The sequence below is a fragment of the Notechis scutatus genome, chromosome 6 (assembly GCF_049901735.1).
Source record: "Notechis scutatus isolate UNSWTSFEM ecotype Mainland chromosome 6, rNotScu1.2, whole genome shotgun sequence".
Taxonomy (NCBI): Eukaryota; Metazoa; Chordata; class Lepidosauria; order Squamata; family Elapidae; genus Notechis; species Notechis scutatus.
Window position 1 is genome coordinate 6,271,820 of NC_142014.1, and position 13,553 is coordinate 6,285,372.

The 13,553-nt window shown below is 42.1% G+C and overlaps 1 protein-coding gene across 9 annotated transcripts in view; it reads left to right on the forward strand.

Moving 5' to 3' along the window:
• LOC148130107 (uncharacterized) overlaps nucleotides 1-13,553 on the forward strand; it is a 75,545-nt gene that overhangs the window by 49,457 nt on the left and 12,535 nt on the right. For 7 of the 9 annotated variants that reach the window (XR_015750258.1, XR_015750259.1, XM_087969300.1 and 4 more), the window contains exons 6-10: nucleotides 513-692; nucleotides 8,012-8,094; nucleotides 9,138-9,214; nucleotides 9,853-9,990; nucleotides 10,770-10,814. Coding sequence is in view for 7 of the 9 variants with exons in the window: in XM_087969300.1 (XP_087825426.1) it covers nucleotides 513-692; nucleotides 8,012-8,094; nucleotides 9,138-9,214; nucleotides 9,853-9,990; nucleotides 10,770-10,814 (523 nt within the window). In the remaining 2 variants the exon portion in view is untranslated. The remainder of the gene's footprint in view (nucleotides 1-512; nucleotides 693-8,011; nucleotides 8,095-9,137; nucleotides 9,215-9,852; nucleotides 9,991-10,769; nucleotides 10,815-13,553) is intronic. The other 2 variants (XM_087969301.1, XM_087969302.1) reach the window with 1 other exon arrangement.

Genomic DNA, 13,553 nt, shown 5'->3' on the forward strand with positions numbered 1-13,553 from the left:
GCAGCTGCTCTTCCATTTTCCCACACACGCGTTCCCATTTCAGCACTTGGTGCTGAAAAAGGTTCACCAGCACTGGTGTAGGGTCTCCTGCTTGGGCGGGGGGTTGGAATAGATGACCCACAAGGTCCCTTCCCAATTCTGGTAATCTGTAATCTGTAAATAAGATTGGTATGCACTTTTAAATGCTTTTACAAAGTTGGTTTATTAAATCTATCTCCTTCTGAGATTAAAATTTTTGCTGTTTTGGTCTGTGCTTTCATGCAAACACACATAATAGTGTTCAAGAAATAAAACAATACTTCCTAAATTTTTACCCTGCTGATGGTGAGTTATTTGACAATGGGTGAAATATAGTGGCTTGAGAGCTATCAACTGGGACAAATTAAATTCCACGGCTAGCTGGGGATTTAACTCTGATCTTTCTTGTCCTACTTCAACTAGTATTCCTGTTAAAATACTGAGGTCATAGGATATTTTTAATTTGAGCTGAAATTATGTTTTCCATTTTCTAGGATGTATACTGTATCAGAGCTCTTGTATGGAGCTCAGCAAAAGAAAAAAGGAGAGCTTTGGTTGATTTGAATGCTAGTTTCAAACTGAATTCATCTCATATTTGTACTTTGATATTAAGGGGAGCTATTTTAAGCTCTTTGGGTAGCCTGCCTTCAGAGAAAAATAAAGATCATGAAAAGGTAATCCTGTTCTCTTAGAACAGGGGTCGCCAACCTTTTGGACCTCAGGGACCACCAAACTCATAATTTTAAATCCTGTGGACCAGAGACCCTGGGAAAATCCCAAAAAAAAGTCTGCAAGAAAATTCCCCACGCCGTTTTCCTACTGATTGATCATTCTTTATTTGGGATCGCAGGATACCATTTCCAGCTCCATTCTTGGGGTGGGGGGGAGAGACCTTTTGGCTTCATGCAAGGAAAGCAGCAGAAGCAGCAGAAGTCTTTCTTTCTCTCCCCCAAACTCCGCCAGAAATTAGTCTTTGTGAGATTTATCATGCCGGTGCAGCCTCTTGGAGCAGGATGCCTTGCAAGGTCCCAAAGACTCATTTCTGGTGGAGTTTGGGGGAGAGAAAGAAAGATTTTTGCTGCTTTCCTTGCATGCAGCCAAAAGCAGAAGAAGAAAGAAGTGGAAAGAAGCAACCCGGTGACCAGGCAAGGTGCATGGGGCAAATTCCCCCCCCTGCCCTTTCCCCCCTCCCCTCACTACCCCATGTTGTTCGCAATGCAAGTGACACAAGCCTTGTGTTCTCATGGGCCATGTGGGTGGCGCAGCCTTGTGTTCCCACACAGTCTGGATTATTTGCTTTGGGGGGTGTGCTTTGGGGTGACATTTGTCTGCAGACCACCAACATTTTCTCTCAGACCACCAATGGTCCCTGGCCTATTGGTTGGCGACCACTGTCCTAGAACTTATATTTTAATATGTTTATTTCATAAAGGTTTGAGTGTTTTTTAAAACTGCAAATAAGAGAATAATCTTAATAGAAATACAGTATATACTGTTTTTGTTAGTACGAGGAATGGTTTATTCTCATATTTATGGACACAACTACTGACAATGCTACAAACAATTATTTACATTCCATTTGCTCTTAATTCTAGTGAGGAAAATAATATTTCTTTTTAAAGATTTTTTAAATGAAAGTTTGTAATATAAAATACAAATGTAACAAAGATCAGAAAGGGAAAAGGAGTGTAATGAAAAAAGAAAAAGAAAGAAAAAGAAAGCATTGATCGCCAACTTTTTATGATGCAGTATAATACAAAATACAGTTACGGCCTCAACTTTTTGCTTTACATATCTGGTACTGTAGATATAAGCCATTTCTACAACAGCAAAGTTGATCTAGTCATCAAAATCTAAGATCAAAATTTCATATTTTTTTTGTTTCAAGCATAAAGTCCAAAACTAGTTTCCAAGTGAAAACAAAACTGGGTAAGCTCTTCTCTTTAATTAAAAGAGTCAGCTTTGCCATCTGCATCAACTTCATCACTTTTCCGTCCATTTCGCTGTGGAAATTGACATGTCTTTCTTTCCATTTTTATGCATACAGGATTCTCCTACTGTCAACATATATTCCAAATATTCTTTCAAGCTCTTTGTCCAGCAGTCCTTAAAAAGAAAACCTTTGGTTTCAGCTTTATAATTGCTTTTTGAAAAGAGATCTCTAAGTTTACCTAGAAAAACAGACTTGATATCTTATAAAATAAGGTGTATTAATGAAATAAAGCTTGGACCACTCATGGAATATTAAAACATTTTGAACCTTTAACCAAGAATAATACCAATAATGCCTATTAGGGCAGTGATGATAGCAGAAATCACCAAAATGTCTGAATTTTCTCCATAGTCAATCAGTTGTTCAGTAATCTGAGGCAATTAGATTCATACACTGAACATTTCTAAAAATTAGTGTTGTATTATAGAAATATAGGTACATTTTCCCTGTCCAGTTGTATCTGACTCTCAGGGGTGGTGTTCATCTCCATGTCCTAGCTGGGGAGCCAGTGTTTCCCAGAGATTCTTCTGTGATTATGTGGCTGTCATGACCATATCAGTGTGGGATTCAAATAATTTAACAATTGGTTCTCTGCCCTAATGACCAGCTGGGTAGGCATGGCTTGGTGTGGTGGGTGGTCATGGCCAACTCAATGTACTCGCATCAAGGGGGGGCTCTCCTCTCCTCATCACACCCAGCCCCTCCCCTCCTAGCCCACTCCTTGTCATGGCTGGCCTTGTCTCCCCTGGCCTCTCCTCTCCATACCATGCCTGGCCCCACCTTGCCCCTCCACTTTCTGCCACTCCTTGTCACTCCTGCCTTGCCTCGTCTGACTCCCAGCTTCTCCGGCACGGCCCTGTTCTTTACTTGGGCAGCTGGGCGCCCGCAATGGCGCCCACGGCAGAAACAGGCAGTTCTGCCCGGGCTCCGCTCAGGTTTCCGGCTGGGGCTGTCGGGAGTTGCTGCTGCCAGTGCAGCTCCAGTCCCGCGTCGCCTCGGGAAGGGAAAGGCAAAAAGCGCTTTGTTCTGTGTGACCGAGGAGGAGGAGACCGGCCGGCTGGTTGGGGAGGCCTTTCCCTTCCGTTGCGGGCGCCCGGCTGCCCAAGTAAAGAACAGGGCCGCGCCGAGAGCGGAGCAAAGCCGGACACCAACAACCGCCTCCCTCGGCGCGAAAGCCTCCCCAACCAGCCGGCGGTCTCCTCCTCCTCGGTCACACAGAACAAACAGGCAGAAGGAGGAGAGCAGCTGGCCAGCCAGGAGGCCTCCGTGCTGTGAAAGAGGCAGCCAACTATCTCCGGCGCCGTCCTGCTCCACGCGCTGGCTGCTCGGACTTGCCGGGCCCGGCACATAGAACAGGCGGTGCCGGATGTTGGAGAAGCCGGCGGGCCAGCGACCTCGGCTCGCGTTGTTTTCTGAGCCCGCGAGCCTAGAGCCAGGGCGCTTTCATTGCACGCAGCGGAGCTTCTTGTGTCGGGAAAAACCGGGCGTCGTTGCTGCCCCTGAGGAGGGCGATTCTGGGCTGCGCGATTGGGGGACTTCGTGGCTTTGGGTGGGTGGGTGGGAGTGAGGACGGACGGAGTCTGTGAAGCGGAGCTTGCCTGCCCTTGCTGGCTGCCTCTGCTTCCTTAGGGGCGAGGAAGGGGGCTCATCTGGACCAAGGGTGAGTCTCCCCTCAGTTTCCCTGAAGGATCTTCCGTCGCTTTTGCCTTCTCCCTACATCTGGGGCTGTCGGGAGTTGCTGCTGCCAGTGCGGCTCCGGTCCCGCGTTGCCTTGGGAAGGGTGGGGCAAAACCAGGAGCCGCTGAGCCTGAGCCTCCGGTGCCGCTGCCACTGTTGCAAAGCGCTGCCGCGGCTCTTCCTTTTGCCTTTCCCTTCCTGAGGCGACGCGGGACTGGGGCCGCGCCGGCGCGTGGCGACTCCTGACTCAGGGGGCCTCCGAGGGAGGGAAGAGAGTGACTCCTGCCTCCCGCTGACATCATCATCTTCTTCTTTTGGGTTAGTGAATCAATTAAACCTTTCATGATAGTGAGATCGTTTCCCAAATTAATTATTTTTATTTTTGAAATTTACCAGTAGCTGCTGCATTTCCCACCCTCGAAACATACTCGAGTCAATAAGTTTTCCCAGGTTTTTTGTGTAAAATTAGGTGCCTCGGCTTATATTTGGGTCAACTTATACTCGAGTATATACGGTACATTATATAAAATTAGCATTTTCACATCAGCTGTATTTTCCAAAGATATAATGCTAATTATAAAGACTCTGTTTCACTGAGCAGCTTCATTTGAGAAATGATTCCATACCACAAATTTATCTCTATAGGTTGACCAAAATATAAAGATTACTTGCAAATTTTGCATATTGTGTTTTTGATTTGATAAATTATTACCTTAAATAATGATAAATAAGGCAGAGTTCAGCTAATTGTTCTAAGAAAAACATAATAAATGCACCGTAATATCATTCCTTGCTTTTTTTCTCTTCATTTTCTTATCCCAATTTTCTCTCTCTATTTTTTTACTTTTTGTTAAAATAAAATAGTTTTAATTTCTATTATTGAAAGAGACAGCGCCTTCTTTGTAACTAATAGCATCAATTATTTATCTGGGAAAAAAACTAACACCATAACATGTCTCTCTGGGACAGAAGAACGGACAGTCTGAGCGTAGATACTTTTGATTCCAAGCCCAAAAATCCAATTACCTTTGGATAGGAAATTAAAAACAAGAAAGGAGGAAGGACGAAGTTATTGGTACATAACATGGCCTGTATTTTGCAGGAAAAGATGCTTTGAATCCACTGTATGGGGACCAGATAGCTTTTTTGTTCAGCTTCTTTGTCTGATGAGCGGTTCCAATAAATAAATATGCTTATTCCCCACCCACCCCAAATACCTTTCCCCCAAGGACTCTGCAAATGCTATGATTGTCTAGGCCTGAAAAATATGAGATGAGAAGTTACCAATTTATACCTTTGTTTTCTGTGATCATCCCATGAGGTTGCATTAAATAGACAATGCATCATCCTGAGAAATGCCCCTTTAGTATATAGAGTGCTTGCTGGAGCAGGCCAGAAGAGGAGACAGCTGAAGGAAGACGCCCCTCCTCAAATAGAAGAAGAAACCATGAGGCAGCAAATAATTCAAATACAGTAACACGGTAACTATCTCTTGTTAAACCGATTAACAGAACAAAGAACAGGAACTATGTCAATGTCTGGAATATTCTACCTGACTCTGTGGTTTCTTCTCCAAACACCAAAAACTTTAACCTTAGACTGTCTACTATTGACCTCACCCCTTTCCTAAGAGGTCTGTAGGGGGTGTGCATAAGCACACCAACGTGCCTACCGTCCCTGTCCTATTGTTTCTCTTATTTTTCTTAGATGTACCCATTTCATATATTCATAACTATGTATATACTTGTACCTATTATCTTGTAAGCGATTGACAAATCAAATAAATCAAAACTAGGCAGATTTCCCAACTCCATTTCTTTTCAATAGAGATTAACCTTTTTTTCCCTTCCAAACAAAGCCAAAATAAGAAAAATTATCCCATCAATATACACAGAATTAAAACATCACCAAACACAGAATTTAATTATCAAAAATACATATTAAAACTAAAAAGCTCAGAAAGAATGTAAAAACTTAACATTTTTGGATGTCAGTCAGTCTAGCTAGCCAAGACTGTTGAATGTCACTAGTCTTAGTTTCCTTGCCATTAAAAACTTCTTTCCAGCAGCTCTACTTCACTATTCCATTTATTCTTCAAAGCATTGATAGTTATGTCCTGGCTGGAAGAATCCTAATTGGGAGGCATTTTCCTCCCAACACAGCTGCAGCCAGATCAGAGGCCATGAATCCAACTTTTCTGGAGCCTGCAGACAGCCTTTGAAGAGTGTTTCCTGGAGCAGGCTGGCATCAGGTGTGGGTGGGGTGTGCTGCCCTCATAGCCAGCTGGCTGGCAGAAGCGTTTTTGTGTGCATTTACTGCAAGCCAAGTCAAGCCCCTCAGTGCGGTCTCTTTGCTGGCCAAACTCTGAACGGTGACAGCAGGCTATCAATAGTCCCTTACTCTCACCCAAAGTATGAGGGGAGGAGTGGTTGTGAGGGGAGGGGCGAGGCTTCAACCAGTTTGCTGAACTGAAACATTTAGCTAATGGTTCTACTGAACTGGTGAGAACCAGCTGAATCCCACCATTGGACTATATGCCAAGGCGCATGGAACAGTATTACCTTCCCTCCAATGTGGTACCTATTTATCTACTTTTGCTTGCTTTTGAACTGCTAGATGACAGGAATTGGGGCAAGAGTGGAAACTTACCCTATCACACAGTGCTTGGATCATGAACTGCTGACTTTTCGGTTGATGAGCCCAGCATCTTAACCACTATAGCACCTATGGGATCACCATTTTCAGGACTTTTAGCATAGGTTGTAATGCAATGTCTGGAGGTGATAGCACTTCCACAAATACAACCCAAAATATGGATCAGATATAAAAATGACACCTTCACCATAATCAAAAGGACAAATTAGAGACCACCCATAAAACTATCAACAATATCTTCAAAGAAATCCAGTTTACCAGAGACGAAGAAAATAACTCACTACCATTACTGGACATCCTGATCAGCAGGGATCACAAGGGCAAACTAGAAGAAACACAAGTGTACTGAAAAAAACACCCACACCAATCAAGTGCTCCACTACTAAAGCAACAACCCTACCTCCCAAAAGAGAAGCTGTATAAGAACTTTATTTAGATGAGTACAAACTCACTGCAGCAACCCTGGACAGCAGAAAAAGGAAACAGCATCTATACATCTTCCAACAAAATGGATATGGACACATCAAAAAGTGCCTGACCATTCAACCCAATACAGTGCAACCATCACAAGCTGTAAAAAGAATATCATTGGTATATATCAAAAACATTTCAGAAACCACCAATAAACTATTACAACCACATGGAATCAGCAGTTGGCGGTTGGCGCACTCATCACCATTGTAACTGACTGACCTTGTTGCTAGCCTTCTCTTTCCTTCCATCTTTCTCTGTGTTAAAACCATTTCCAAAATGCTAAGCCTTCGCACAACGTAGTTCATTGTATTGGCTATTGTTTCTCAGTATTGAAGTCAAACTACCTGGAGGACACCAGGTTGGAAAAACCTGACCAAGATTCTTCACCTGGTTACCAAAATGTGATTCTCTACTATGGACTAATGGTTAAGACTTTGGGCTCAGCAACTGCAAGCTTGGTAGTTTGAGATCCAGGTACTATGTGATGGGGTGAGCTTCCATTCTTGCCCCAGATCCTATCAACCTGTCAGTTCTAAACCATGCAAATCTAAGTAGATAAATATGGTCCAATTTGGTGAGAAGGTAAAAGTATTGGCATATAATCAAGCCAGCCACATGACCATGGAAGTGTTTTCAGACAAACTGGCTCCCTCAGCTAGGAAACAGAGATGAGTTTTAGAGTTGGACATGACTGGACAGGGGAAATCTTTACAAATCTTTGTCTCAGGATAACGTTGCAGGATCCAATGTGGGTTGGTCACTGGGGGGGTGTCTTCCAAGCTTGAGTTCCTGAGTCCATCTCTTCATCTCTTTACCTTTAAAGAGAAATCTTTATCTTTAATAAAAAGACAACATTTTACACTTCTAAAATCTAATACAGATTTTTAGATCCTGCCCGGTGGCTGCACCTAGACAACTTTAACTGATCTTGCACAGTTAAACTGGATCAGACTTTGATAGCAATTTAAGGGGAAATCACCAGAAGTTATGAAGAGTGTTGACTAGATTAGGAAGTCAAAACCACACCCTGAAAGAAACTAGTAACAGACAAGTTCTGAACTGTGGCCAAGAAAACTATGTGAATCAAGCTTAACTTCAATGAGGATTTCTCAAATCTTACATTTCAAATGTCTAATATTTTCCAGATACTACTGCAGTTATCCAGATATGAAATATGTATCTGTTTTTCATTAGGCCTTGGCTCTCTCTTGGGACAGTAAGGATTTCTGTGATGTGGAAGACTTTTATCATCCTAAAATGCTCTCTTTCTATGATAAGTGAGTATAATATAAGCTTCAGGAAAAATGTTATATGCATAGTGAAGAGGGAGACCTCCCATTCGAAAAGTTTCACACATGAAAGAGCTAAAGAAAAATCTTAATCTTACCTGCCAATCATCCCTAACCTTGTCAATCCAAATAGTTGGAGAAAGTCAGTGCCCAGGGAGATCAAATGCTAGTATCAGCAAGGAACAGGAATATTGTTTTCTTAAGTGGTTTCCAAAAAGAAAAAAATACAACTCCTGTTTTGTCTTTGGTGTTTTTCCTTTATGGGAAGAACAGTTGACTCACTCGGAATATAAGCAGAGCCCTGACTTGGCAGTAGGATTGAGACTCAGGAAAAATGCAATAATAAAGTAATTTAAGTCAGATATACATTCGTATGTATCTGTGGAGTTTGGTTTTGTGTATGTGGGTGGCTGGGTGGGTGGGTGCATTTCAGCCATGAGTGAGTGGAAGCAGTTCATTTCTCCTCTATCTCCTCTTGTTTTCTCAATTCCCCTTTACTTAATATACATACATCAGAATTTTTTTTAATTCATATTGAATCTGTGACTCTCATTCTAAAAAATAATTAATCTTAGCACAAGGAAATTATGATAAGATGAAATGAATGAGAAGAGATTACCACTTTGCTTGTTCCTGAGTAATTGAACATGATGGAGGATTTCTGCAGAAAAGGTTGTTACAGGCAACATTGACTGAATAGTTGTCCTGGAAGTATGGACTGTGTAGTAGAGATAGTGAAGGATGGGCTTTAAGATATCCCCCCTCTCTTGAGGGAACCGGTTGAGTACTCAACTCATGTCTTGTGTGGGGGTGTTTGCTAGCTCCCTTTACATGTGCAGAATAATATCTACATGTGTCACTTATTTGCACATGCAAACTTTTCTTTATCAAAACTGTATCTTGTTTCAGATTGTGTGATCCTTTAAAGTCCTGATAGGGAAAAATGAAGAAAAACAGGAATGTAGTGAATTAATACGATATATGTATTATAACTGCAAAAAGATAGTAAAGCTGTAGTAATTGTTTTACAGATTCTTGTGGTCTCTAAATGCTTTTCATACCATAACAGAAATCAACCTCTTTGATGGAGCTACATATGCAGCCAATTGTAAGAATGAGTGAATGTATATAATACTACTTGGCTTCCGTTTGTGAGTGTCTTACTTTAGTTGCATTATTCAGCCTATCCTTGATTATATAACCCCGATTAGTAGTTTTAGTCTACTAAAAGTGGTGCGGTGGCCTAGAGGTGGAGCTCTCGGCTCACAATCTGGAGACTGTGAGTTCGATCCTAGCTAGAGGCAAATACTCTCTGGGCATGTTGAGAATATATCTACTGAATATAACTCTGCATTGATGACAGGAAGGGCATCCGGCCAGTAAACACTCATCTCTGCTCAGTTGCCCAGACTCCACCCCACAAGGGATTATAGCATCATTAAAAGGAGATGATGACGATTAGTAGTTTTAGTCTCAGAAAAAGAATTAATACACATTATTTTTCCTTGGCGTAGATGAGTTTCCTATATTTTATTTTGATTGCTTCATTATCTTGTGAGTGTTGGATTTTGCACTTACTTGATTGGATATAGACAAATGTATAAAGTATAGGGGTACAATTTTAACAGTGGAAGCTGTTCGTATAAGATTTATTTCTTTTTTAAAAAACTAGGAATTGGCTAATTCTTGTTCTTTAATTATTTAACTCTTTAATGCATTTTATTTGTTGTATTCTTGAATTGGCAGCAAACGTCACTAGAGACGTGGCACAATCAAAGAAATCATTTAAATGTGGATCTCTTACAACATATTCCAACAATGCATCCTTTGAAAGAAGAAAAGTATATACAGAAGGAGTCAGGCAATCAACTGTAGGACTTAATGGTAGATATTGCAAAGGTTTTTTAACAGAATAAGAGGGCAGCATAATCTTTTTTGCTAGATAACATCTTCCTGCACTATACAATAATGTAGTTAGGATTGTAGTTCTAGTCTGTCTTTGTCAAAGGGCCATTTGATGATGATGATTTGTAGCAAGTACCACTGCTACAGGGACACTTAATGTCTCACAATCTTGCCCTATTTTACTATTTTACTGTGAATTTTCTATTTGCTTAACGAACTGTGGATATATTTGTGTCTTGCCAATTATAGAAGCTATTAGAATAATAGAAGAATCACATCAAATTAACTTTAATTAAGGCCAAAGAGAACTAAAATATGTATTATATATAGGTTTTCTCTGACTTCACAGAAATTAAGGTCAATAGTCTGAAACCCCTGAGAATATCAGAATTACAATTTCTTTTATGTCATATTTAGATGCAAATAGTTCAGCAGTGGTCTAAATGTCAGCTATTTTATGGAAGGGCAAAGCTCTCCAGAGTCACAGATGTTCTCAGAGTTTCAATGTATCCAGGAAGATAGAATGTGCAGTATTATTCCAATTGATTCTGTGTTCTTTCTACTTATATTAGGTCACATATTTATTCAAATTTCATGAAGCAGCTTATTGGCTTTAAATAATTATTCAGTTATTCCAATGTCGTCATGTTTATTTAATGCAGCAGCAAGATTATACAAGATACATTATTCATTCTTTTTTCTCCTACTTATTGCTATGTCTTTTTAAAATATACTTGGACCTTGGCCTGGTATTCTAGTGAAGAGAGACTCAGGTTCTTTTTCATCAATAACACGAGGATCTGGTAATTATTGCCATTATTATTAATACTACTGTTTTTGTTAGTGACTAATTTTGTTAGTTATAATAATTCTTCAAATTTAGCATATGAAAACATTAACATATTCAACATATTTGAAAGATTTAACAGAAGCTTAGAAAGGAAACCTGAGAACATGCTGAATTCCCACATAATGCATATAGGGATTCCTCCTCTTACAACCGTAATCAAGCCTTGGCAACTACAGTCAAAGTCATGAGGGCCATAAAGCAAGTCATCACATGACCAATCTGACTTTACGATCTTTATTTGTGGCATTTGTTAAATTTCTGCCACAGTTCTTAAGCAACTGGCACAATCATAAAACGAATACTATTGTCATTAAGCAAACCCATTGTTCACTGTGGCAGCTTTTGTTGAAAACTGGAAGTAAATGCTGGTTTCTGGCAAAAATGTCATAAATCTTGATGTGATTGCAGGATATGGCAAATGGCCAAGCTATTGCAATTGTGGACTCTGGTTGTAAGTAGTTTTTGGTAGGTCTATCATAACTTCAAATGCTTGCTAAGAGATCAACATAAATCAAGGATTACTTGTAGTTTAATCAAGCCCACTATACAACACAAAGGCTACAGTTTCACATATATTTGACTGGATTATTGCATGGTCTGAATTCTGTTGAGTTGATCACATCTTGAAGACTATAATGAATGCATTAGTTAAATTTGAAGGAAGTCACCAATAAAAATCCTTATAAGAACAATTATTTAGGATAATAAACAATTCATTTATGATTTACGGTAAACATTATCTTAGATATATGTAAGAGTAGGCTAGGGGAAATTAATCTAAAATGTGAAACCTAGAGTTTTTGTATTTATTCATTTGACTCAGCCTTCCATCCTTCCGAGGTTGGTAAAATGAGGACCCAGATTGTTGGGGCAATATGCTGACTCTGTAAACTGCTTAGAGAGGGATGTAAAGCACTATGATGCAGTATGTCTAAGTGTTATATATATTGGAGTGGGCCTAATATAAGGCTTACCCCAAAAATAAGCCCTAGTGAAGGGGGTGGGCATGGCCAGTATAGGAGGCAACCCTTCCCTTCCCTGGTCATCTCATGGAGGCTAAGCCCTTTAATCGTGGCCCCACAGATTAGCTGAGCCAGCAAGGGACAGGAGTTGCCTCTCATTCCGTCTCTCTGGAGGTGTTTCTGGCCCATTCTTGCCAGTGCCAGCCCTGCCCACAACTCCAGTCAACCTCACAGCCGAAGGCTCCTCTATTCCACAACTCACCTTGTGGCTCTGGAGAAGGCAGCAACCACGATTTGCACTTCGCCAGGCCTGGAGCTCAGGTCTTGCCCAGGCTGGTACTACAAGGCAGAATGCCATGTGGTGCATCGAAATTGGCTGCCCCCGAACCTCTGCCTGGTTGCTGGGCCTGCTGCACCTGCTGCTGCTGGCCTCTCAGGGGATCTTTGCCCTCCTGGGCTGCTCCTGGCTGGCGTGAAGCAACTTGTCTCATATCTGCGACCTCCAGAGCACTTACCCCACTGTCAGCATGCCAGGACCCCCTTCGCCAGCACTCGCACTGCCCTGAGCGAGCTCCGTGGCAGCTCTGCAGCAGAACGGAGGGAGGGGGAGATCAAACCTTTCCTCCTTTGTACCGCAAAATCCCATCTTCCCTGGCCACAAAGCCCCTCGGCCTGTACCCCTCTCACTGGAGCAAGAGGCACAACTCAATCTTACCCACGGAGGCCTCCCAGTGCTTTGCTGCAGCTTTGGAGCAAACTTCTGCCTTCCCTGCACAGGATTGCGAGACTGGAGGTTTCAAAGCCACAGAGAGAGCATTTTCAGATGCGTGTCCATGCGGGGCTCCCCTTTGAAAGGTTGGCAGAAAAATCCCCTCCACCCACAGATCACTTTCTGAAAGAGACCTCTGTAGGTAACATTACTGAAAGGTTAACGTTTAACACTGCACTCACAAGAAAATCCCCCTCATCGTGGTTTGCTTTTGCTTGAGAATGTGGGAGAGGGAGAAAGATTGGAAGTAGGCAGGGTGAGGAAAACTGTTTCAGAAAGTGGTCTGTGGGTGGAGGGGATTTTCCGGCCAATTGTCCTTTCAAAGGAGAACCCTACTGCTTTTGCAGCCTTCTATCAGCTGCAGAAACAGCTGTGCTTCTTGCAGCTGGTGGAAGGAGTGCATCCACAGATCAGCTGTTTCGTGGACCAAGCTGCTGATAAGACAGTTAGGCAAGGAGATGTGAGGTGTATGGGGCTCCTGCCCTCTGCCTCCTGGTACCTGGGGGGGGGGGGAACACCTCCCTGAAATAAGAACTTGTGCATTTTTTGATGATCCCAAAAATATAAAACCTGTTCTTATTTTCAAGGAAACACTGTGTGTGATTGTGTGTATGTGTGTGTGTACACAAACACACACACGCCATGTTTTCCCCAAAATAAGACCTGGTCTACTTTTTTTTTTTTTTTTTGCCTCCAAAAGAGACATTAGGATTTTTTTGGGGGGGGATGTCTTCCACTCACTCTCCTCACGGTGGCAGAACCAACAGGCCCACCCAGCAGGAGCCCATGTGGCTTCAGGAAAGGCCTCTGCAGCTGAGAAATGAGCTCTGGATTGACATGCATGGCGCCCCTCCTGGCCTCTGTTTCACTGTCAGAGGCCTTTCTGAAGGCATGACAATGAAACGGAGACCGGGGCAACACAGAAGAAGTGGGCTGGCAAGGCGAGGCAGTTGTTGGGATG